At 45.7% G+C, this 25,899-nt stretch overlaps 1 protein-coding gene across 3 annotated transcripts in view; it reads right to left on the bottom strand.

Annotated features, from left to right (window-relative positions):
- Positions 1-6,414: 6,414 nt before the first annotated feature.
- The window catches only part of LOC146198875 (polyamine deacetylase HDAC10-like), a 59,613-nt gene continuing 40,128 nt past the window's right edge, over positions 6,415-25,899 (bottom strand). For all 3 annotated transcript variants that reach the window (XM_084594345.1, XM_084594346.1, XM_084594344.1), the window contains exons 12-18: positions 24,724-24,813; positions 17,809-17,912; positions 11,046-11,113; positions 10,637-10,677; positions 8,296-8,421; positions 7,578-7,706; positions 6,415-6,628 (exon numbers count right to left, since the gene is read on the bottom strand). In XM_084594345.1, coding sequence (XP_084450471.1) covers positions 6,593-6,628; positions 7,578-7,706; positions 8,296-8,421; positions 10,637-10,677; positions 11,046-11,113; positions 17,809-17,912; positions 24,724-24,813 — 594 coding nt within the window. In that variant the 3' untranslated portion in view covers positions 6,415-6,592. The remainder of the gene's footprint in view (positions 6,629-7,577; positions 7,707-8,295; positions 8,422-10,636; positions 10,678-11,045; positions 11,114-17,808; positions 17,913-24,723; positions 24,814-25,899) is intronic.

The following is a 25,899-nucleotide window of genomic DNA, read 5'->3' as shown; positions in this document are numbered from 1 at the left end:
TCCTTGGAACTCCTTCACTTCGACACCACTTCTATTTCTTTCCCGCTTCTACCTTCTCTTAGGAAGGCTGATAGCAGCACATTCGATTATCGTACAGCTTGTCATGTTCCCTTCTGCTTTTTGTGGCTTGCCCACAACAAAAACGCGAGGTTATCTGCACAAGCTAGTACCTTCATTTCGCGACCTATAATACAAAAACTACTGACTGCTCTGTTGTGTATAACGCTTATGCAAAGTGGCTCCTAGTATACAGCGAAGAAGACCGGAGACAAGGGACCTTGTCTCACAGAGAGAGACAGCCATTTGCAATCAAGCGTGCGGAACATTATTTGCAACAAAGGTGTATCCGAGCAGATAATTGAGCGATGACTGACACCGGTGAAAGGGAAGAAAAGGAACGATGGGACACCCGATAAAATGTCGTTGGCACGTCAGTTTCCAGCAGTATCAATCGCTTGTGAGCATCATTGCAATATTGCAAACCGCACGCGCCACGTGTTGATTAGATTGTATTGAACGGCGCCTCAAGTCCAATGTTTGATGAGTTCCAGTCAAAGCAGAGAATGCAAGCTGTTGTCGATTATGGGAGGGGGGGTGCTTTAGCGCAAATTTTATAATCAACACTCGGACGCGCACAGTCGTTCTGCAGCTGTTTACAGATCAGAGTTTTTCCTTGCCATATGTCTTTTGTATTAACGCAGAATGGGAAGGGGGAGGGGGGGGGGGGGACATTTCTTAAATTCTTAAATGACTGTGGCAAAATCCAACATCAATGTTCGTCTAAACATTTGGAGTAAAACAAAGGACAGATTTAAATGTCCTGTGAAATTCTCCTGACAATCGTCAGGATCCGGAGTTTTTTAAAGTGGCAATGAGTCAATTGAGCCTTGCTGTTCAGCTAAGGTTAATAGAGAGCTTAGCTTCCCTGGCTTGGTAGGGTTTAGCTTTCCTAGCTACTCGGGCTATGAGGGACGTACGTAGTGAAGGGCTGCTCAAATTTCAACCACATCGCCCAGTACAGGGGTGTCTTCTATCTTCATCTAAAGGCAGCAGCCGAGGTCGGGTCTTGATCCTGCGCTTGCTTCCTTGAGTAGTGGGGCGTCCTAGCACTGCATGGGTCACCGGCGAGTGAACTTAATTTGGCTGCAGCCGATCACCCCGTCGTGCAGACTGCAACATTATCACGCTGCACAGTGCACGTTGTCGACTCCACCGCCTTCCCTCTGTGTTCAAAAGCCTTCGCACGTCCTATTATTATTTGGTACCATTTGTAACCTGTAATCGATGCCCATCGCGGTCTTTTGTTGCTCTGAGCTGTCGCCACTTGTTGTCATGCTCGATGAGTGCCTCCCTTGCACACTATAATACACTGAATTTCAACTTCATTACAGCGCTTGTCTACTTACTATTCTTCGTACTGACTCGAGCAGCTCTGCAAATTTACGAGAGTGCGTACTCTATACGGAAGAAGACAGCTACAGCGATTTTCTTTTCCTGCAGCTTACATTTCCTTACTGACTGGTGCGAGAGGCCGTAGTCATATATTACGCGCGCTCCTGAGACATTGCATGTGCTTTCTAACGTAGTTTGTACCAAATGATTGAGCCGCATAGATCTCGAATATCCCCTGGGTCTAAGAATAGGCCCCGCAAGGACAAGGCAAATGTAATGTCACGCAGCTTACATGCAAATGCCGTGCGCTGTTGCGCGTCCCACGATATATCAAGGACGGAATCGTGCTTCGAGACACGCAAGTACCCGGCTTTTACGCAAGTACCCGCCATCGATGATTTATCCTCCGCAACGTTTTCTGCGCATGCCTACGTAGGTTTTCCACATTTTCTTTTCTCCTCGCTTCGCTTCAACACTTTATTTGCAAGTGGCAGTGCCGACAGCCCAGTAGGTGCCAGCCGGCATCGCCCATTCACTTTCCCTATTTTCTTCATTCGAGCACTCACACGCACTAACTCGGACTCGCACGTAAGGCACGACATCAGACTTTCAGCTGTTTGTTCTCTCATGGGTATTCGTCTTTTGCGTCATTGCCGTGTTAAAGTGCGTTAAGAAGTGCCAAACGTCTGCGTATATTGCGCTGCTGTGCACAGACACTGATCTCCAAGATATTTGGCTGAAGCGTTTCCATGAAATCCTAGCCTCGAACCGAAAGTGAAGGGAAACTTTTCATGCTACCTCACATATTTCGCATCTGGTCAATTGAGTTTTGTGGGATCTGACACGCAAGGCCTCCTTTTAGCCAAGTCAGACGAACCTGGCTTACTCCTGACTCAAGAATAACTGGTTCGATTGCTGTATTCTTTCCCCCGCAATTAATTTACATCGCATTCTTATATGTCATAAGGACGCTTCAGTAGAGTTAAGACCTTATAATAATTATTTATCTGTTTCTTTAATCCCTTCCGATTCCATGTAATGTGCCGAACCCCTCGACCATTCTGAATTTTCTCAACACGAAGCCAACTACGGCGCCGCGTAATCCTCCACTAACCGGACAATAAATCTGTGCCGCTAATTTTCCACAAAGTTGGCGGGAAGATAGGAGCACTATTTTAGCCGTTTTTGTTTTGGAAGGGCAATAAGAGGTCTAGTCTCTGTAGCTGAGCCACCTCCGCTGCATCGCGCGGACAGAAGAGAAATTAGAGAAGAAAGAAAAAGAAGAGGGAGAGAAAGACGCGCGCCAGCAACAACAGCCGTCGTCCACCACTGAAGCGGTGGCGGGTGCAATGACGGCCTACAACCGATAAAAATTCTGTGGCAGGCTAGTCCCCGCCGCAAGTGGCGGTGACCTGCCTGTCCCAGCCCCGAAGAGCCAGTAACAGCCACCCTGAGTCCCCTTCGCGTAAGAATGAAGCTCGGATAGCTAAGCGTGTCGAAGAGCTAATCGTGTGTCGGAGACGCCAGAAGAGAGGGCAGAAAGTCTCGCCAAGCGGCACGCCAAGACTTGGAGCGACAGATACGTCTAGCCGATGCCGATCCCCTACGGGAACAAAAAGAACGTCGGCAAGAATTACAGAACACGAAGACTCACCGGATTACCGAAAATACCATTTGCTGGCAGCCAGCGCATCGCCAACAAGAACGTTCGAATTTGATTTCGTAAATAACGAGTTTGGCTCTGTGTTCACTGTGCAAAAGGCTACGACATCGGCGGGACGTGACAACGGTGAGTGCATCCATGTATCCAACTTTGGAACTAACTGTCCCCGAACGGTATGCCGCAACGCTCTAAGCAGCTAGTGTTTGCGCTACGTGTTAGTGTTCTTTTGCTAAACAATGTATTCCCATTTACAGCGTTAGCCACGGGTATCGGTACCTGCCGATGCCGCCCGGTTTAACAGTGCTCAGCGATTGCGCCGAATGGTAGCTCTCGCTAAGTATATCCTCTGGCTAGGCTGAGCTAAGCCACCGCCATTTATTATTATTAATTTTTAGTACCGAAGACCATAGCAGCTGCTGCCATGTTTCTGTGGCGGCTCACAATCAGACACCTCGAAAGACGGCGAGTGTCTACGGATGCTCAGCCACACCGAACATTCTCCTTCTGCTGTAGCATCTCATATATTCTCAGATATCTCAGAATCTCTGATATTCTAACTGGAGAGCAGGGGCACACCACAAGGAGCGGTGCTAACGCCCGCACTTTTCACTAATTTATTAATGAATAAGTACCAACTTGCCCAACAAAGTATCTTGGAGCTATCGCCCACACTTTTTAACATAGCTATGCCTGGACTCCCAAAAGAGCTATGGAAAATAGAAGACATAAAATTCAGTCTATATTCGGATGGCATAACCATTTGGACAAACAAAGGTAACAGTGCTGAAATCGAGCACAAACTACAAGAGGCGGCAAACAACACTGTAAAATATGCAAAAGAGTGGTGGCATGAAATGTTCTTCAGAAAAATCGTAGTTGTTTGTATACGATCCGAAACACCTAAAGCAAAAAGACAAGTGGACGTAAATATAGAAGTAGAGGGACAAGCGGTCCCGAAAGCCGAACAAATGAGGGTGCTAGGAATGCTTCTCCAAACAAACGGACAAAACGGAGAAACGATAAAGAAACTGGAAAGACAGGTCATACAAACAATAAACTCTATATGGAGGCCTGAAGGAAAGTAACCTATTAAGGCTCATACAAGCTTTCGTAATAAGCAGGGTCGGGAACGCCATGCCAAACTTAGACCTGAAGAAGGCCGAAAAATATAGCATCGATAGCATGATCAGAAAATGCATTGAAAGAGCACTACACCTCCTGGCAAGTACCTGCATGGACAGGCTAATGATGCTGGGAATACACAACACATTAGATGAAATAATGGAGGCAACACTAGCTACACAACAAAGAAAACTAAGGGTGGAAGGAATACATTGAGGGAAATAGGTATACACCTGAACGAATACAGGGACAAGGCAGAGGAAATGAGAGGGGAAGACCGGAAACGGATCCATATCCCCCCATTACCAAAGAACATGCGCTCTGAATATAATAAGCAAAGATGAGAGAAAAGGGCCAAAACCCAGACACGGAGACTCGAGGCAGAAAATCCAGGTAGCATTGCATATGTAGACGCTACATACTGCGGCAAAAGAAAAATGAACGCAGACGTAGTCAATGGCAAGCGAGAAATGGTTACAGCAAACTCTATCAAAATAAGAACGATACAGACAGCGGAAGAGGCTGCAATAGCACTGGCTCTTGCTCAGACCGAGGCAAAATAACATAGTGACAGCAAAAGCGCAATCAAGAGCTACACCGCAGGCGTCATAGCGATGATCGCGGCTAAAATCCTCGATCAAAAGCCAATAGAAAGAGACGTCACCCTTGTTTGCACGCCAGCCCACGCAGGCGTGCCCAGAAACGAGGTGGCACACAAACTAGCCCGTCATCTCACACACCGGACTGGAGGAGTGCCACCGAAGCATTGCAAACAAGAGGACCTGATTAACTGTAGCGAAATAACAACGCACTACAGACTGAACAGGAGGGTCCTACCACCACTAGACCCCAAATTAAGCAAAGAGGAAGCAACAGCATGGAGAAAGCTGCAGACAAATACATACCCGAAACCAGTTCTAGTCAGCCATATATGGCCGCAAATACGGTCAGATCTCTGTTCATTATGTAAGAAAAGGGGATAACTAGATCAGATAACATGGGAATGCGTGAAGTCATCAGGCAGGGCTAGGCAAAAAGCTAGGCGCCCGTGTGCTGCGCGATGTCTGTGCACGTTAAAGAACCCCAGGTGGTCGGAATTTCTGGAGTCCTCCACTACGGCGTCTCTCATTGCCCGAGTCGCTTTGGGACGTTAAACCCCAGAAACATAAAACTATAACTAAAGACGCCTAGGAGACCCTTCTGCGAAGCTCAGACTCAAGAGCCCAAAGAGAAATTGTTCGACTGGCCAAAGATGCCGCCGGTGTCCAAGAACTTCAATCCTTATAATGTACCCTGGTTCCCACAATAAATGTTTTACCACCACCACCGGCCTGCAACTAAGGCGACTGTCCCACCTTCCGGGTCTAACCCCCCGATAGTCACTCTGTTGGACAATCAAAAGTTATATATATATATATATATATATATATATATATATATATATATATATATATATATATATATATATATATATATCTTACTCTCTCTCTTTCCCTCACCCCCGCGCCCGCCTTTCTCTCTGAGGACATGGCTGAGAGAAAAGCGCACACCGGGATGATCTCGGAGGCCAAGGCACAGTACACGGACGCCTCTTAGTTTTGCCTTCATCGACACGCAGCCGGTGGTCGGTCACACTTGAACCACAAGCATTTCCGCTCTGGTAATGCACAGGTAAGACACCCGGCGCCGGAGTACGCGGGTTCGATTCCGACCGCCGGCGGCTGCGTTTCGATGGAGGCGAAACGAAGTGGCGTCCGTGTGCTGGGCGATGTTAGTACATGTTAAAGGTCTCCAGGTGGTCGAAATTACTCCGGAGTCCTCCACTACGGCACCCCTTTCTCTCTTTCCACCTTCCTCCCTACCCTTACGGCGCGGTCAGGTGTCCACAGCTACAAGTGTGACAGATACTGCGCCTTTCCCTTCCTGTGAACCATTTTTTTTTTTGTAGCATTCACTTAACACTTCACCACCCCAGCGGGGCGGCATGAATGTTACAGCGCTGTGAAATTCGTTCTGCCTGGGTTACGATGTGAATACACGAAGTTATGAAGGGTGAGAATCATTTCACGATTTGTGATATCTTTAGGGAATCGTGAAGGCCAGTATGTCGCGCGTGCATAACACTTAATCAATTGCTTTCATAGCTTGTTAGGTGTCGCAATCTGGCTATTGCAAGGCTGCGGTTGTATAGACGAAGTGCTGGTCGGACAGGTAGAAAAAATCGCCCAAACGGAGAGTATGAGTAAAACATATATCTATTCTGTATGCTTTCGCATCATGAAAATAAAACTCTGAGCGACTTCTTTCCGCCTGTATCCGGCTTGGTCACAAACATGGTTGGCATATCTTGTCTTGCCAATGGTGGCTCACACGCAATTGACAACTTGGCTAGCAGGAAACTTGTTGTACTGTTTTCTACTTGTTGAGCTGTGCCAGCACGGGGATGAACTCCTGCAAAGGGTAGAACAGAATAAAGGAGGACAAAGATGTTGTACGATATGAAGCTGTGTCTCGAACATATTAACGAACAGTAAACTCTTCCACAGTGAGGGAACGTTTAGTTGCGATAAACTTTCTAGTTCTCGAAGTTTTGCTTCATTCTTTTTCGCGAATCCTGCACTTGTTCAACTTTAGATTTTCATCAGTTTCACTATAGTTCTGATAGATAATCAGTTCACCAGCTGTGTATACTCCGTTTTCCAGTTCTTATAGGTTGTAATCGACAATTAACGCAAGGTATTTTTATTGCAATTATCGAGATGAAAATATTGACGCACGCCTGTTCTTCCGTAAAGAAGGGGCAAATGGTAGGGCCCCAGTGATACTGAATAGACACAGCATGCTGCGGCAAGAAAGCAGTTCATTCGGACAATTTTGAGCATGTATCATACTAGAGTGCCTATTGGTATTGTATCTAACGTAGAATCTATACCAAGGCTCCTCCACAAATAAAATGAAACGAATAATGACGTGAGCAGTACTTTAGTCTATTCATATTATTACGAGAAATGGTACAGTGCCGCTTATCTGCCCTATGTACAACCTGTTCCTATGCAGGGAATATAGGAGACGTACCCCCCAGTAAGCACCTGCCAATGAGAACTTCACTCTTGTAATATCTCTTTTTTTTAACAGTTGTTACTATAACTGCGTTGCCATTTGGTAATTATCCCCTTGTCTCCATTGACTTTCATGCTGTAGAGTGTGTATGAATAGGCACAACAAACGCTCCTCCCCCCTCTCCCCCCCTCACCTCTTGACTACCTTTCTCCTGGTTTCCTACCATTGTGTAAAAGGGTAAAAGGTTGAGGAGATGCAGGAAATAACGAAAGCGATGAGAGAGAAGGAAGCAGAAGAAGGAAAAGGATTGAGCAATTTAGTAAGCAGGAATGATGCCCACCTTGTGGAGGACTCCGCTGCGGCATGAGTGGCAACGCACATTCAGCGTATGCGTGTTGACCATGAGGAAGTGTTGGTTCCTGACAGCGTGCTCCACGAGAGGCTCACTGTTAGACTCCCCTTCCAGCACCTGCCATATACACGAGCACACGCCCTATTAGTTAGCGCTAATCGTCACGCAGCTACGAATGCCCGAGCCCTAACCAAACGGGAGCGATGAATAAAACACGCAGATGCTTAGAGTAACCATTCCAGTTTATACGCATTTGGTCAAAAATTTGTATGTCACAGAGCTTGAAGGGTCAGTTATTTAGCACACCAAGCCTTCCTCCTCTCCCCCTAAAACTTTGAAGAAAGAGACGTAATAAAGAAGTATTTTCCAAATATTTTGAAGGTCTGAAGTAATCAAGATATAGCCTCTATTTCTCGAATTGGAGGAACATTACCCACCAAAGGTTCTAACTTATGCGACATTTGGAGGTTTAAAGGTAAACGCGCGCCTCAACGGCCTACTTTCCGAAACGGGAATATTGACCGAAAGGTGTACAACACTACTTGAGCTTCCTGACTATTGGCTCCTTCATCTCTAAATATAATATCAGACCAGGCGCTCTTAGATGCCCATTCTGAAAAACGGATGATATGTTTGCACTACGCTTGTCGGGAACTACTCTTTCCCTTTATATTTGTATGAAAATCGACTTTAACGTAGCGAGTACCTGAAAGCACTTGAGGCATATCCACTTGCCGGAATCATCCAGACACTTGATGTCTTTGCTGAAGCCCTCCCTGGGCACTCTACTGATCATGTCCCCGTGAGGGCATGTCAGCACGGGTATCGGCCACTAAAGTGCAAAGTACAGGGTGTTATGAAAAGGAAACACTATAACTTACTCTCTCAGGAATAATCTGTATTCATTCTCTCTGGAAAAAAAAAGGTATTAGAAACTCGGCAATGGATGTTCCAATTACAAAAACTTTTAAAACGGCAGCTTTATGGAAAGTTACGACATGACGCGTAACTTCAGGACCCGCGAAAGTGACATTGCCTGGCTCAAACGTCTCGTCCTTTTTTGTTTTTGCGCCGGCGACAGAGCGTCACAGAAAGCTCTATATGCATCTGCATAAAGCCCTGAGGGTACAAATAAATAAATACGTGTGTGTCATATCCATGCCTGTACGCGCGTGGCGTTAGAGGACTTAATCACTACGCAAACCTGCACCACACCCGGCAGTTTGCTGCTACACTCGCCAGCGGCAGGTGTGCGCAACCGCGTGGCCACTGCGCACGCGGAGCTGGCATCCGGCTGGTATGGTGTGTGCAATATGGTAAATCTTGATCTTTATTATGAAATAGCGTAAGAGTCCTACTGTGACAGCAAACCTACAGCGGTATCAAGCACTTGCCACCTGCCATGGATGGATGGAATATAGGAGCGTCCCCTTTGAAACGGGGTGGTAGCAGTAGCTATCTGGCAGGTTGCAAGCGCCACCTGCCATCGGTTAAGATACAGCTGCGACCTGTCATTGCCATTATTAGCAGGTTGGCAGGTAGCAAAGTGGAGGGAGGAAAGTCTCTCTCTCCTCCACCTAGGGAAGGTAAAAGGAAGGTGGCTGCCAGGGGAAGAACCCCGCCACCTGCCAAAGCTGGCACAAGGAAAGCCAGCTGCGACTTGCTACCTGCCACGATTGGTAGCAAAATCACCTTTTTACCTTGTGCAGGAGAGAAGGAAGAGAGGGAGAGAAGGCTGCCATGGAAATATCAAATATTGTAATCAATTTAAAATTGTTTTTGGTGATACATTGCAAGTGCAGCTAGATTAATTGTGTACGGTGATGCATGGTACGCACAGGCATGCTAATTAGTAGTTCAGAGTCAGGTTTTTACTTTATCGCATTGTCGAAGGCAATCTCAATGAGGTTTCTGTCCTTAAATTCTTTTTGATTGCGAGTTTTAGTTCAACGGTGGTATATTAACGCAGGCGTAACCAAGCGAGATTTCCGAGTTCTGCTACGCATGCGCAGTAGCAGGTACAGTGTCGTAAACTCTTAGTGTGAACAAGCATGCTTCCTTCAAAGCGCCATTGTTCCCAGGTGGCCGCACATCGAAGCAAAGCAGCGCAAGCTCAAAGCGACCCGGAGGAGGGGCATTGTATAGTTGGCGACTTTGCTTCAATGCATGATGGAATGGCGCTCTAAAAAGAGCATGCTTTTTTGTACTAAGAGTGGACGACCCTGTGCAAGCTCCACCTGAATGCATACCTATTACAGCGCGTGCTCAGCAAGCATTCCGCAATTAGTCGAGGTAGCCGTTAGTGCATCTTAGCTATGCTGAAACTCCCTGTGTCAATCCTCAGAAGCACCAAAACAGTAATAAGCTGCTTCAATTACTTGCGCAACCAGCTTGTGCCAATGGTTGCTCATGTGAAGTCATATTCCCGTAAATGTGCCGAAAAAACTTGCCATCGAATTTTGATACGTCTATGCCTTCCTTTGGAATCCAGTCCGTTGCCTTAATCGACCATCTGTTATCTTACGAAGGCAACATAACTGATGGTCGTTGACGATAACGGAGTGGATTCAAACAGAACGCAAACGTAAGAGGGGCAGCAGAAAGCTAGTTAGGCGGACGGGATTAGACATTAGGAAGTTATTCTGATAAGGGTACAACAGCTATCTCAGAACCGAGTTTATTGGAGAGATATTGGAGACACCTTTGCCCTGGCAGTGGACGTAATCAGGCTGATGAGGATGAGGACGCCGCCTTGGACTGATGCATCGGGTTATTATGTTAGCCTATTTGACGCATACAACTTGGCTAACCATTCATATGAATGCAGACAAGTTTGCTATTGTTCACCATTAGAATTAAGCTAGGTGTAGTGAAGTGCGAGAAAATGTCTTACAGCTACAGATGCAGAACTCGAAAACCTGCTTGTGAAAGTTGTCGTGGTATTTTATTTACCTGTTCAAGTTTTAAAAAAATATCAAGATGCCACGACAGCATTATAGCAACCTTTGTCTCTAGCAGCAATAAACAAAAGTAAAAACAAGACTTACGGTTTCCATGGACCTTTCAGGCTCCACTACAATTGGTGTTGCTGGAGAAAAAAAAGTGTCATTCACACGTTTAGTAGATCAGTGGCAGGAGGCAAAAAGAGAAGATGAAGAAGAGTGACAGAGGCATCAAACATCTACAGCAGGGGAAAAACTATCCCTCCTTGCCAGTCTTACTTTGACATCATTCGTGACAGCGTAGCAGCACCTGGATAGAGTACGATTACAGCTCAGGAGAACCTTCTGATGCCACGAAGGCACACAACGTGCCCAGATCGCATAATCTCGCGTCAACAGCTGCCATAACCAGTAAACAAGCCAAAGTATTCATTCACTCTACCATATCAACCCTGCGCTCACACCTAGCGAATAGGGAAACTTAAAAGAAAAAAAAAACAGAAAGACTCCGTACGTTCTGCGCTGAGGCACTTCCAGTATGGCAGTACTGCAGCCTTGGCCCTTGCGATCGAGTGCAGAGCGCTGAAAGAGAGGGAGAACGGTGCCGTCAGACGTCTAGAAAGGCACCTGGAAAAAACCGCTCTGAAAATACCCACCGAGTTTTTTCACAACTTTCTATTGAGAAGAAAAGCTCAATGTACAAAAACTCTGCCTGTGCTCGATGAGTGTGTCCGTTGTATATTGTGTTCCGCCAAAAGAAAAATAATATCCTGCTGCGATATTTCGCTTTTTTTGTTATGATAGTAACGCACTTCGGAATATCGCTGAATGATCACGTTGTTTGCAGCAAATAAAGCGAATCGAAATCTGAACCACGCTGAATGTAAAAATGGCGGGGCGACAAGCTGCACCTCATAAGCTACGCAAGAAGTCGTGGACCAGTTAATATAGAAACTCCAGGTACTGACACTTTTGGGTAGAAAGAGATTTTTTTTATTCGTTTGCACCTGATTGATATCGAAACTGGCAAACCGGAAAAAAGCTCGGTGAAAATGCGCGGGGTGCATTCAGACCCACGTATTTTGTTTCGTTAATCTGAACAGCGATAAAAACAAACTCCGACTGCTCCTGCCAGAATTTCTCTTCCTCAATGCGAACATTTCCTTACAGGCAGTGCGAGAAAGCAAGAGTCTGAGCGATTGCCTGTTTATTGATAATTTTGTGCTTTACACTTGTATGGCAGTCAGTCGACGCGAATCACCATTTGAAATATAGCATGAACGGTTTTGAAGGAAATGCCCCCTGCAGATTGTGCTGAACAGAGCCGACTGGATGCACATATGTGTAACAGCAGCTCGTAAGGTATGAAATATCATAGTATATAGGAGCGCCTTGAGACATCATCACACATCTTTGGACCACAGGTACTCCATGATGAATGAGACTCCTTCCGGACGCACAGGAAACAGCAGGACACACCTCCCGCTATTACCGACATCAAGGCGTGGACGACCGAAATTGTCAAACAAGTGGCCGACGCCACGCAAACCGTACAGTTAGAAGACACAGTCCCACACTGCGACAGTTGTAACGCCCATCTCCGGGAGTGCAAGAAGTCGCTCGAAGCTCTACTCGCCACTCGTAAATGGGACCGCGATAGACTGGCGTGCGCCCACACTAACATCGAGAACTATGCTATCGAACTCACCCGACACTGTTGGCACAACATTTGTGACCAGATGAACAAGTCTCCAAACGCTCGTAACGCGTGGAACCTCCTTCGACATTTACTCGACCTAGCTGGAGGCAAACTCCAAACACGCCAACAGATCGCGCGAACCTTCCACCAGCATCCTGGCACGCCAGAGGAGCTCTAACAAAGCCTTATAAATACTGTAGGATGGGGGTTTAATGAGGTAATGGGACGCGATCTAGAAGCACGTCAGGAACAGTCCGCGTACAAACAGGTCCAGCCCATACACCGATAGCGGTGTCACTAGCGACAGCGCCCGGAAGCTTCTTTATCTTCGCATGCACATCTCCATCTTTACAATACATCTTTACATCAGTCCCGAACCGGCAACCAACCTCCGCTTCTATCAGAGCCTGGACAATCCCGGCATAAGCGCCCCAGTCACTCTTGCGGAGGCCCCAGCAGACCTCAATCGCCTCAAGACCACTTCGGCGGCCGTCCCCGACCACGTTTAAAATAAAATACTTAGGAATCTAGACGACGCATACATTCATGCTCTCACCGACTACCTTCAAGAATGTTGGGATAGCGGTACTATCCCTCAGGAGTGGAAATGCGTCAACCTAGTCCTCATACCCAAGCCGGGCAAACCACCAACCTTGGCCAACTTCCGTCCCATCTCTCTCACGTCCTGCGTTGGGAAGCTGATGGAGCACGTTACCCAGATCAGACACTTACGATACCTCGAAGCCAATCATCTCCTATCAGACACAATGTTCAGCTTCCGCCCTCATTTAGCGGCCGCGGATATTATGCTTTTTCTCCACCACCAGGTAATCATGAGGCGCACACTAGACACAAAAGTCATAGTCGGCCTCAATGTTGCCAAGGCCTTCGACAACGTCCTCCTTGAAGCATTCTTCAACAAATTTAGCCTCTCGGTGTCGGACACCGCACGTATGCGTACGTCCGAGACTTCCTCACCGACCGCACAGTACAACTTAAGACGCGGGAGATCTTTCCATCATATCTTCAAAAACTGTAGCACGCCGCAAGGCTCAGTGCTTTCGCCGATGCTCTTTATCGTTACACTGATAGGCCTGCCCACGCGACATCCTCCACCTACATCAAAGCTATTATGCTAACGACCTTACGCTTTACACGCGGGTACACGCAGCGGCGAACGGTGGTGGCAGGAGCGCGCGCAGCAATCGGAGAACACGCGCGGTCGCCGCCACGGAGGAAGAGGGGAGTAGAGCTGGTTACGAGGCACAACGCCGACGCCTACGACGGTGCGAAACCCAGGAACGGGCGCCAAAGAGCTGCGCCCTAAAACTGGCAGCTTTCCACACTCCCTCTTATACAGCAGGATATTTCCGAAATAGATAGCCTCCGTGTGCAAGCCCTACTCAACTCCGGCCACTCTCATACTTATGGCGTGTACTTGTGCACACTACAATACAGACAACTCAAACACCCCCAAAGACGTTGGAGTCTCTTTTGCGTACTTCCGAGCCAGCAGACCAATGCCGGCTTATACAGCGCGCGATGGAGGCAGCGACATCCCAAGGGATCCTCGCTGGCCTCCTCTAAGCCAACGCAACTGGTCCCTGGACTGGTTCCCTGTTTTTGGGTGTAATAAGAGTTCACCACCACCACCATCTATGATGCATCACATCTTTTAAATTCAATTGTGAATTGTAGGGTTTAACGTCCAGAAACGAAACGTAGGCCAGGAGTAAGGCCTTGGTGTAGGGCTCCAGGTTAATTTAACCTACCTGGCCACGAGCCTTGTGCGAGTGTTTCCCGTTTTTCCTTCATATCGTAAGGATAATTGTTGCTGGGATAATGCAGTTTATGTATCCAAGAATTTATCTACTTGTAGTTTTCACTTCAGTGTTGATGAGTGTGTGCAAAAGCCTACCTCTGCATAAAGTATATTCTTCTTTTTTTTTTTTGAGCCCACTAGTTTCTCGGGATTCGGTTTATGGGGAGTTTATCTCGGTAATCAAAGCATGCTTATTAATGTAGCATGACTGTATCTGCACTAAAAATCTGAGTTATGTCGCATCTGGTGTTAGCAAATTCAGCAAATTAAGGCTATAAAATCCAGAAACAAGATTAGGAGCCTGTTTGGTGTATTTATAGACCAGTTATTTATAGACGGTAGTATAGACTGTAGTATTTGGTTTAAAATATTTGCTTTTAAAAACCTACATATGCAGTATTTATGAATAGGGGCATTTTCGCTTAAGAGCAAGCTGAGTGAAGAGGAATGGCTTGATTTTAAAACAACGTTAACTTTTGTTGTTTTTTTTGTGTTTTAAGTTGTCTGCATGAGAGTAAAATGGGATTGACTGTTAGCTCATTTTCGCATGCATCGCTCGGGGCGTGTCTTGTTTTGTTACTAGGAAGTTATGAGTAAGGTGTGTGGTGGTTATGTGTGGAGACGGCACAAAGTCATTTCCTTGATACATTGCTGATGCGCACATAACTTTCCCTCTTCTAACGCAGGCTTTACCAGGTATAGTTTGTTATTTGCTTCGTTGTTCAAAGTAATGCGGCAATTTTTTTTTTCAACTTGCTGGGAACGATACGCTTACTTTTTTCATCTCCTTGTCACGAGCTTGAGGAACGCACATGCCTGACTCTCATTACCTTTGACTTCGACATGGTTTGGGACCCAGCGGAATTTAATTTTCTGTCCTTGAGTTGCGACTCTTGTTATATTTTGCATGATGCTGTATGATGCGAAATCTTACTATTTCCTCTCAAGTTCTTCAAACTTTGCGCTTTTCTTATAAACAGCTAGTTTTGAACCATCTGTACAAAAGTAATGCACTGTATTTTTTCTAGAGTTCAAGGAATTATTGAGTGATATTGTCAGAAAACGCTAAAGAGAGGAAAAGAAAGGGTGAAGAAGAGCAAGAAGCTCGCCATCTTTTCGTGAACGCATCACGCAAAGGTTGAGTCGCATCCTGTAAATAAACCTTGACAATATATTGACTTCCCGTTCGTGTATCACATAATTGTGTCGGGTGAGGTGGCAAGATTTAGGAAATGGGAAAAAGACAGCGAGTTACGTCTCTGGCCAATAGCAGGTAATGCAGCTTGAATGTCGAGACCTTGACCATCTTTTCCAATCGCAACAGCAGTGACCTGGTGGCTTGAGGTTTGTTGGTGAATATTGTTCTAGAAGGGAACTTGCGGCTGAATAGCAGATGCGCTTCAGAAGAAATCTGACCTTTAAGGCATATGTATAAGTAAGTGTGATTTTTCTACCTTTAAGAGGAGGCCCATTTGTACCTAAAAGCAAGCTGGGTAAGGAACTGTTCTGTACGTTTCGTATGAAGGGCGCAGTCCGGAAGGTACGACTATCTTGCGAAACCATGCACTATGCAACTACAGTCTAAGAAGAACCGCGCCAAAGAGCCTGTCAGATTCATTCCCTATCAGATCCTCAAAGCTTTCGTGAAAGCGCTTTGAGTATGTTAGGATTTTAAGGCTTTTTCTTTTTTGTTACGCATGTGTTGCAGGAATGTGAGCTTTTGTCAAATGTCATACCTAAACATTTATGTTCTTCTTTTGCAGGTAACGCGCTTTCATTTAGGGAGGGAGTGTTGTCAGTCTACCGAACACTGTTTAGTGAACAAAACATAGGAACTGTTCTCTAAGGGAAAATTAAATCCAGTCCTGTCCTTTTAGATCGCTATTTTTAATGCCGGCTGCATTGGTCTCTCGCATGTTAGATGTTTGATGATGTGCGTGTGCTTCGAAGACCTTCGACGTCGACTGATGATGAAGTCTGCAAATATTTTGGCGATTGATTTCCTTTTTAAAATGAAAAACGTCGTGCTTGGAATGCACTCCTGAGGTACCCCCTTCCTTTGAACAAAATCACTCGAAAGCGTTGAAACTAGGCGCACAGAGAATAAAGGTAAGGTACAGTAGACCGTTTGATGTCACGCCCTTTCGCACCACAGCGGAATGACTTGTATTCATAACCAACTAAAGTCGTTTCCGCGATTCCTTGACTGTTACATTTTCTTTTTGTTAATTTTAGCGTGACTATTCCTACCTCTCTTTTCCAGGCTGGATAAAAGCAAACGTAGGCTGAATGACAGAGAAGTGCGGTTCATTTTCACAGTTCTCAGCGGAATACTCGTGATTCGGCCCCGGCATTCGCATATGTGATTCGGCCTCGGCAACTTTTTGAGCCTTGGTCGTATTTCTGACACTTGTGGCAGAGGCGTGGATTGTTATTGCATAGCCTATATTGCAGAATAAGGAAGTATGCTCGATACAAACGTGAGGACGCTTTGCACTTTGTCCTAATTGTTTTCTTGTCTCCTATGATTTTGATCCTATAACTATACCTGTCATAGTTTGCTCCTTCAAGCCATATATAGTTCGCTTACATACTTAAGGGTGTCGTCCCGCTGTGGTGGTGCAGTGGTTAGGGCGCTGGGCTACTGCGCCCAAGGATGCGGGATCGAATCCCGGCCGCGGGGACCACTTTTCGATGGAGGCGAAATGACAGACGCCTGTGTGCTGTGCAATGTCAGTACACTTAAAGAACCCCAAGTGGTCGAAATTTCCGGAGCCGTCCTCTACGGCGTCTCTCATACCCTGTGTCGCTTTGGGACGTTAAACTCTACAAACCAACCAATCATACTTTAGGTTCTCAGCTAAGAATATTCACTAGAATTTTTCTAATGATTTCGCTTCAGGCAGACAGCATTTCGCGTTGATGTTATTGAGGAATTCTAGAAAAGATCGCCGTATGTCAACCTCTTAATCTTTTATCCCTGACAAATGTGCTCAGCTAACGGTTTTGGAACTAGAATTTAAAGCATAAGTCGGGCAGTTATTTACTGTGGTGTCCTCTACGGATCACGTCGAATCTTGGAAAATTGCTACCGCTCTTTAAAAAAAAAAAAAAAAAAAAAAAAGACAAGAGTGGCACCGGTGTGCTCTCTGTTATGGGAAAGGGGATCACTGAGAAAAAATTTTGAAGCCATAAAAAAGTATACGACGTAAGGCCATAGTGCCAGCCTCCCGTCATGGAGCTCAATAAGGGGACGGGACAGGAAAAAAAAATTCCTGCCCACACCAGCTGTATGCCATAAATATAACCGAATATGATATTACTAGAGTGGTTAGCATAGAGTGGTTAGCCCCACAAAGTTGATTCTCGCCATCTCGAAGAAAAGCAAAGAACAAAACAAGAAGAGTGGAGAAGAAAGGACAGTTATAATAAAGAAGAGAAGGGGAATGTAATGGGGGGATAAGAAATGATGGCTGCCGATTTTCCTCGGTCGAGTGATCACGGTGACGTCTGCAGGAAGCAATTGAGGACCAAAGTGGCATGCTACCTCCGCTAAGGGGCCTCAAAGGTCCAAACACTCGGCGCCGACTCAACCACCAGAATATCCTTTCCCGAGGACGCAGCACCACGGTTAATCTTGGGAGTTCGAGGTGAGTGGTTTCGCACAGTACACACAACATCTGCTTTAAGACATACCACCCCGCACCGGTTACAGTTCACACGCAAAGGCGTCACTTGACCCTCTGCGAAACCAACCTGGCCGAGGGCTTCATTTCGGAGACGGGTGCGCACGGTTCGTCCATCAGCGTCTCCATGCAGGCTGCTAGGGACGCGGCCACAGCATCCACGTTGTACCCGCCCTGTCACGTGCAGAGACACAAAAGATATTTTATGAGGCACGAGGAGGACATACGTCTAAATATACACGGATAGGGAATTAGGAATTATGGGCGTTGATCCCGCTCCCGAAAGATTATAATGAACAAAAAATAGGACATGGAATAGAGACATATGCAAACGATCTCTCCGCAACCCCTGACGTATCGTGGAAGACAACTAAGCTAAAGGCAGCTCCTTTCTATGATTCGCAGATACGATGACACAAAACTCCTGGTTCGCGCGCGCCCTACACATGAGGTTGTCGCCTGCTGGCACAGCCCTGGGCGCAGAACGAACCACCACTCAGACCATAATAACGACGGCTGTCCAAAAGCACCGCCACCATGTTTCGTGCCTGTTGATGCATGAGGAGACCGCAGTGATAAATCAGCACGTGTGGCACTTCGGAGTCGTGCAGTATAGCTTTCAGCAGCCCCGTCTGAAGTGGAGACGAATATATTCACGGACCAATGGCATAGTTTTGCCCCGCCAGGGTGGCGCAGTGGTTACGACGCTCGACTACTGTACCCAAGGAAGCGGGATCGAATCCCGGCCTCGGCGGCTGCGTTTCGTTGGAGACGAAACGGAGTGGCGTCCGTGTGCTGTGCGATGTCAGTGCACGTTAAAGAACCCCAGGTGGTCGGAATTTCCAGAGGCTTCCATTACGGCGTCTCTCACAGCCTGAGTCGCTTTGGGACGTTAAACCACACAAACCTACCAACCAGGTACTAATTAGAGATAAAGGCACTAATACGATAGGTTTCCATGCACCTTCCGAGAATTGTCAGTTACTGGGCCGTTTGCTTGCCTCCAAACCCCTCCTCCCCCTAGCCCATAGTTTGCATTTAGTTACTGCTCACCCGTCATTTTACAGCGAGTGACGTGTGTATACACCGTAAAAACAGGAAACGACCGTAAGAGCTGCCGCTACAATACTACCGCGCGATGAGATTTAGGAATAATTTTCTAGTGGTATACATATCAAAAAATACGCAAAGACGACACTCACGAACACTCCCTAGCGGGTGTTTGTGAGTGTCTTCTTCGTTTGTATATGTTTTTATATCTATACCGCCAGAAAATGATTCCAGCAGGCCGTTATCAACTAGCCCAATTTGAAGTTTTAACGAGATTTATGAGCATTTTAATAATCTTGCGCAGGAAGCTAATATGAAGTTCTCTACTCCTGCCCGCCTTCCACCCTGAGCTGTTAAAACTCGAAGCAATACAAGGGTGCTATGTACTAACCATATATTGCGAAGTGCGCTATTTGCGCAATTTTTTGCCCCTGAAAATGAAAGTACACACTTAGCCCCAACCAGCCGGAAGCCCAATGCTCAAACCCCCCTCCCCCCTCTCGAACTTGTTATAACAGTTCGCTACCCGATCGGGCCCGCAACGATACCTCAGCTTAGACAACATATCGAAAGAGCGAGTCATATACATATATGACATGCGAATGGCTTCGAACACTGAGCCCTTTGTATAGGTTCCGCTTGAGTGCTAACAAAAGTGAGACAAAGCAGCAATGTGGGCTAGTTGGTTTAACATTTCAATAAACTTGCGCGCTACGCTATACACAGACACATAAGAAAACAAAAAACACGAACACAGGACAAGCGTGCTTGCCCTGTGTTCGTGTTTCTTGCTTTCTTGTGTGTCTGTGTATAGCGTATAGCGCGCAAATTTCTTGAAAAGTGAGACGGTGTACACATATCTCCGTTCACAGTAGCCCTCGTACGGTTGCTTAATCTCCCTGAGGGGCAGAAACTAAAACAAATGTTCGTCGATTTTGTCAAATGAGGTTTAACATAGCCTGACTGATCAGCTTCTTGTGATGCAGCGAAACGGCAGAAGACCTAGACGAGAGAAAGGGACAAACACAGCGCTGCGTTTGTCCCATTCTCTCCTCCAGGCCTCGTGTTGTTACGCTGTATCCCTTGAAGCTACGTGATAAAATTCTGTGAGGTGTTATTTGAACATTCACACGTCCGCATGAAAGACGCCTACTTTTCACCCCCGGTCGGCCGCGCCTCCTTCTACAAGGTGTTTGTAAAAAGCCTACGAGCATTCGCGATTCGTCACGTGCAACAAACTACTCCTGCATATAGCACCCTGCGAAGAGCGGGCATTATCTTTTATGGCGGGTTACGTACGAAGAGATTGTAACACAAACAAAACTTTTTGCGAGCCTTGCTTTTTTTTTTATTTTTATTTTTCTTTTTTTGGCTGCTTCCAGCAGCCAGTAGCGTAGCAGTCTTGAACATGAGACCATACATTTTCTAGTGTGAGAGAGTAAAGGCACAAAATCGACTACTAAACCTCGCGATGATAACGCGCCTAACTACCACAGGGACATAAAGTTTATTCTGCCGAACCGGAAAGCAAAAGCTGCAAAGGCTTTCCCATTTCAGCTTTCCCACAGAGCCTTCGTAGCTGAGGCGCAAGGCCCAGAACCACTGGCGAAACCGTACATCCCGGGAAGTCTATAGCGTCGACCGAGCTGCTCGCCTCCTACGCGGTACGTATATTGTGTCAGCGACGCGACACTCGGTAGAATGCTACGAGCGAGCGCTGATCAAAATTCCGGCCACGAAACTTGCTCCCTGTTCCTCGTGTCATTAGGCGCACACCCACTATGCCGATGCCACGATCGATATCACTTCAAGCTCACTATACACATAAAAGAAGCGAAATTGGAACTAAGATGATCTTCGTTTACTTGTGCATATTTCTTCTCTCTCCTTTTTCTTTCTTTCCTAAGCGCGGATGTCGGTCGTGCTTTGCTCTGAGTTGTGCACATACTATACGTGTCTTGCAGTGTACACATATTGGAAGCTAAAGCGCCCGATAAACAGGGCTCCTAGCAACAGGCTTGATCAGGGAGCGCCATTTTGAACTTCACAAGCATGACCGTACAACATACTATGAAGCACTTCTCTATATGTTTATTTGTCCTCCTTGCTTGACGGTGAAGGCAGTATAACCGCTATAAAATTGCAAATATAATTCCTATAAAGCTTTGTCGTGTAACTATAAGTTCGTTCGTTTCTGTGTCGTAGGCGCGAGAGTGAAGGGTACCTTGTTTTTTTGTTGTTTTTTTTTTTTCGATACTAAACTGATCGACGTTATCTATAGCATTATGCGGCGAAAACACTGCCATGTGCTGCAGCAGCTTTCAAGTACAATGGAGAAAATAACAACCTCCTAGTAACTCGACAGCTGTGCCTAAAGTGGAGTTTACTTGATATAAAGAGACGATACAGGCTCCGACACTTGGACGTATAAATCACCTGTGTAAGTAGCCGAAAGGCCATGTCACATAAACAGTACTTAGACGAAATAACAAGCCACAATTTCGCATTAAACGTTAACGTTACTTGTTCGGCGTCGCCTCTGAACATCAGTAATCGCATATGTCTCCCCTTAATTATTTCAGAGATCTACAAAATTGTTGTTGGGCAATTCTCGAAATGTTTGTCGGGGCTGCATCTTTCATCTTGTCTGATGCATTTAGTATATTGTAACTACATGTTGCCTTTCTGTTGCCCAGTTATATTTATTTTGGTTTTCTACCACTGTCCTATTATTTTTCCGACTCAGCAGCCGAATGCAATCACAACAGCAGCAGTGACCTGGCCTCCAAATGTGCAGTGTTTGTCCGTTCGCTACCATTACTGCCATAGATACAGTGGATGATTAGCCAAGGTATTTAAAAGATTTGTTTTCTACGTCAAAGAAATCCAGTACATGGAAACGACCGCAAGGAGTGGTCTCGCTGCAGTTGAAAAAAAAGGATATGTGGGAACCATTCTAAAGTAAAGACAAGACGTAATACAACGCAATTGTAGTATACGACTTAAAAATTACTAACATTTGGCTTGTGTATTGCTCTACTGAGCAGCAAACAAAATCAGTTATTAATATTTGACTACAACAAACAGGTCAGGTGCACTATCACTCATAAGCTTATAATTTGTTATTATGGTTAGATATTTATTTAGGTGATAAAAAAGTCTTCACCAGCGGACTGCTTTCTGCCACGGAGGAAATACGTGTGTCGGTTCTAACAGGTTTGGGTTGTATCCGGCTATACAGCCGATATGAAGCAATTTTCCTCAGTTTGGCTAAGTTCTCATAGAAACGAAGACCGTCAATGAGGTTTGTTCTCGGATAACTGCAAAAACAAGGCAGGCTTCTAAGACGAAATCAGTTTCGAGCGAAAATATGCCCATAATCACTAACAATTGCTCGGGATATGTGTTAGTGTAACTTCTATATGCGACTCTATAAGCACAGCACAAGGAATTGTTGCCTTATACATTAGCCGAAAATAGTATCTTTTCTGTGGAACCTCTTTTCACGTCCGCGTTATGGCGCTGTCCCGATAATACAGAAACAGCTTGTCACAGCCGTCCCTATATATTAGAAATGAGCGTAGAAGTGGATGCTTTCTTTTCGTGATGCAATTAGCTCTCAGATGTGCATTTAAGCCTGGTCAAACGTCTACCTCACTCAGTTTCACACAAACTTGGCCCTGCTTGTTAAGTTCGTCCCGTAATGACAACGTTGGAACGGGTAACGAAGTGCTGGAACGCTCCGTGTAACCGGCGTTTTTCAGCCTATAAATGGCGTTTTGCATTACTCTTTGCAGATTTTTTATTGCACAAGCCATGAAAGGCACGTGTGTGCGACCTGTACATGTGGACTGTACGACACGGCAAATATGTGAGAGGATTAATTAAATAAAATTACGTATAAACATTCTTGTTGGTTTTAGAGCAGAATATTCTGATAAATTGAAAACTGCCAACATCGGCAGCAGTCTCACTTCTTAATACTAACGAATATGCAAAATGGTTTGCGATATTGACAGAAATACGCGGTTTTTAAAACTCGTAAAATTCCCTTATTGCGCACAAACGGAATGGCGCCGCTGGAAGTTTGAATATTTGCAGTGCCTAAATATTTATTCTGTTTTCCGACGTAGAAGGTGTATACATTGCTTTCTTTATGACATGACAGGCCGCGACGCCGGTGTACGAAAGTGCAATTTGGAAAAGCCAACTTAAATGGGAGAGATCTATTTTGTGTTCAGTATCTCAAGCAATTCCTTCGATTCGAAAAAATATGGGTTTATTTAGTATTGAGTACTCTCATCTCCACAACAAAAACATAGCTCTTAATGAGGAATCAAAATGCATTAACTTAATTTTTTTAATTACAATATATCACTTAAAGTAATGCTGCGCTTGATCGTATAATCCACCAGCACAAAAAGCCCAGGTGCATCTTTCGCATAGCTTTGAACCCGAGAATCTGCTTCCAATTAAGAACTTTACCTACTTGTAGACATTAAAGAACAGCTCAAAAAGACTGAACGAAATAAGCCTGCACAACTACGACAGGATGGACGCTGACTGCAACATATTTCTTCTAGTACACCATCTTTCCTATTTAGTAACTTATGGTACCTGATCGCGCTTAGCAAGCTGTCTAAATTAGGCAGTTTAGTAGCCCAACGTTAGCAACAGCCCCTCAATGCATTTTTATCGTGCTCATCAGTGTTATCGTGCCCCGTATGCAAATCCGTACCGAGTGTACCTTAACGACACCGTATTCGGTCTGAGGAATAAGCTTATCCTTCAAAGTTGTGAACGAAAATTCCCTTCCACAAGGCTCCCTCAGACAGGGTTGCCCTTCCACATTCCATATTTGTCCTTTCGTACACCACTCATAGCTTCTCTGCAGCAAAAGGCTCTTGAACACAGCCTTTCATTTGAGGAATTAATTTCCTGTGATATATTTTTTGTCGTTTAGTTAAACAGCCGAAAATTGCTTGCAATCTCGTCGCCATCTGACCCTTTCGTCATTTCATCAAATTCATAAGCCCTCGTTCGTCACAATTGATGATTGTGAAGTAATTAAGGCAATAATAAATGCCCAGCTTCTCTTTCCTGGCCATTCAAAGCGACAAATCGGTGACATTATAGTTCTAGCATAGCGGAGGCCAATCTAGACCAGCTGCGGTGCTTAGCACGTGTGCGTATTGGTCAAACCGAACAAGACAAGTGCTTATTGGACATACGGACCGGCTGTGTGTGTCCGCTTTATTTGGCTGCTCCTCGAAGCGGGTGTACATATACGTTGATACACCTCCGTTGCTCTAAACCTCGCTACTCCTGTCGGATACTTTCAGATTGTGTGCAGTGGCCCCGTGGAGACTGGCACCTGGCTCTGCGCATACGCCTTAGGCACCCAGTTTTGTCCGGTAAACCTACGCTGGCAAGTCTCCGCCGTGTCAAACCGGTGGAATGGCAAACACACAGGTCATTCGCAAATTAATGCTTTTTATACGAAGGCTAAGAGCATCGTTAATCTGGCCCCACAAGAGTGACCTGTGCTGGCCTTGAAAATTCCCCTCTGTGTGCAAACTTTCAGCAATTCAGAGGGCGAAAGGACACTCCCAGACACACTGGCGCCGCACGTAGACAACATACCTTGCTAAGGAAGTCTGGCACACTTTAGAGCTTTCGGGGCGGGCTTGGGTCGGGGGCATCGTACAAGGTGTCACGACCACCACTGGCACACAGTGGAGCGTTATCGAATGCGGGCATCTCAAAGCAGGGCGCGACGAGCCCTGCTTAGAGATGCCCCTTCCCTGCTTTGAGGGAAGTGACGCAACAGACACATAGAGCAGTGCAGTGCGGGTCGCACCCTTATCAGGTAAAGCACTGCAACACTGCAAAGCCACCATAGTAACACGCGCAGATTTTCTGGGACATGGTTTACCTCCAAAGTGATGGTTAGTCGTCCATGAGCCAGGTTCTTCAGAAGTGACGTCATCTGTTGATAGCCAGCAGGTGTGACGCAGCAGTCGCCCTGTAACGACGTCAGTATACGCGCTCGGTATGCTGAAATTAACACTGGAAAAAAGTGCAAGGCTTATTAGCATTTTATCAGGATCATATCTACACAGGGCGATCTTTGTTAGACTTTTTTGGAGGTTAGTCTCCTTTTGGTTTCAATGCAAGACTGATGCTTCATAAATAAAGCGCTCACGTTTTAACGCGGCTAATAAGTAAAACACCGCCGTCCTCGGTTGCGCATTTCTGTGCTAAGAAATGTATTTCCTTTTTCTTTTCCTTTTAACTTCGCGAAGCTGGCGCGTGACTTCTTTCACAATATGCGGGAAGAAAGTAGAAAGGAGGTATAAAATTCTTGATGCGCTTTTCTTGTGTTTCTTCCTGTTGTGGGTCGAATGTTTGTATGTTAGGTATCACAAACGCCTTACATTGCCCTCCAGCGTTATCTGTAACATTGTTAGTGAGGAAATATTGGGGAGTTCCGGGAAAAATCAGCTTGCATGCGTCGGTCTGCGCACCCAAAATCACAATGAGGGACGGTAGAGTCTCGTAAGGTTTAATGCAGCCATAATTAACCTCACTTAGCCTCAGTGAACGGGCGCTGAGGAAAGGGAATAGATGCTAAGAATAACCATTGAGGAAAGTGAACAAAAACTTTTCGCTCTACCAATATGCCGACAACCAAGAGGTGCGTAACCCTTTCTTCTTTCGCAATTTCTTTATTTTTTTGTTGCGAATGCTCAAAACTTTAATTTTGAGTAGCGCCAAATAAAAAAAAAAAATAGGCTTAGTTACAGGCTATTTTCCAGCCCGTTTTCAATCAGTGAATTCGCTTTCTGGGACAGAATAACGGAGCAGAAAGGTTCAGTGATTACAAGATCCAGGCTTACCGTAATGACAAACGTTGTATTTAGTGCTAGTGCTCGCTTAAAACAGCGCGAGAGATGTGGGCGGAGAATAAAGAGTACACATGTGGCAAGTACTTTCGACTATGTTTTAATCGGAGGTATTTGGATATAAAATAAATTATAAAATGCAACAAATTCCGGAATAATGACTTTCCTTCTGCTTAAATTGTAGAGAATCAAATACAGACCCCACA

This window comes from Amblyomma maculatum, chromosome 2 (genome assembly GCF_055883805.1).
Source record: "Amblyomma maculatum isolate TAMU_Amacu chromosome 2, ASM5588380v1, whole genome shotgun sequence".
Lineage (NCBI taxonomy): Eukaryota > Metazoa > Arthropoda > Arachnida > Ixodida > Ixodidae > Amblyomma > Amblyomma maculatum.
Note: the sequence above shows the minus strand (reverse complement) of the source record. Positions and strands in the feature narration are given on the sequence as shown.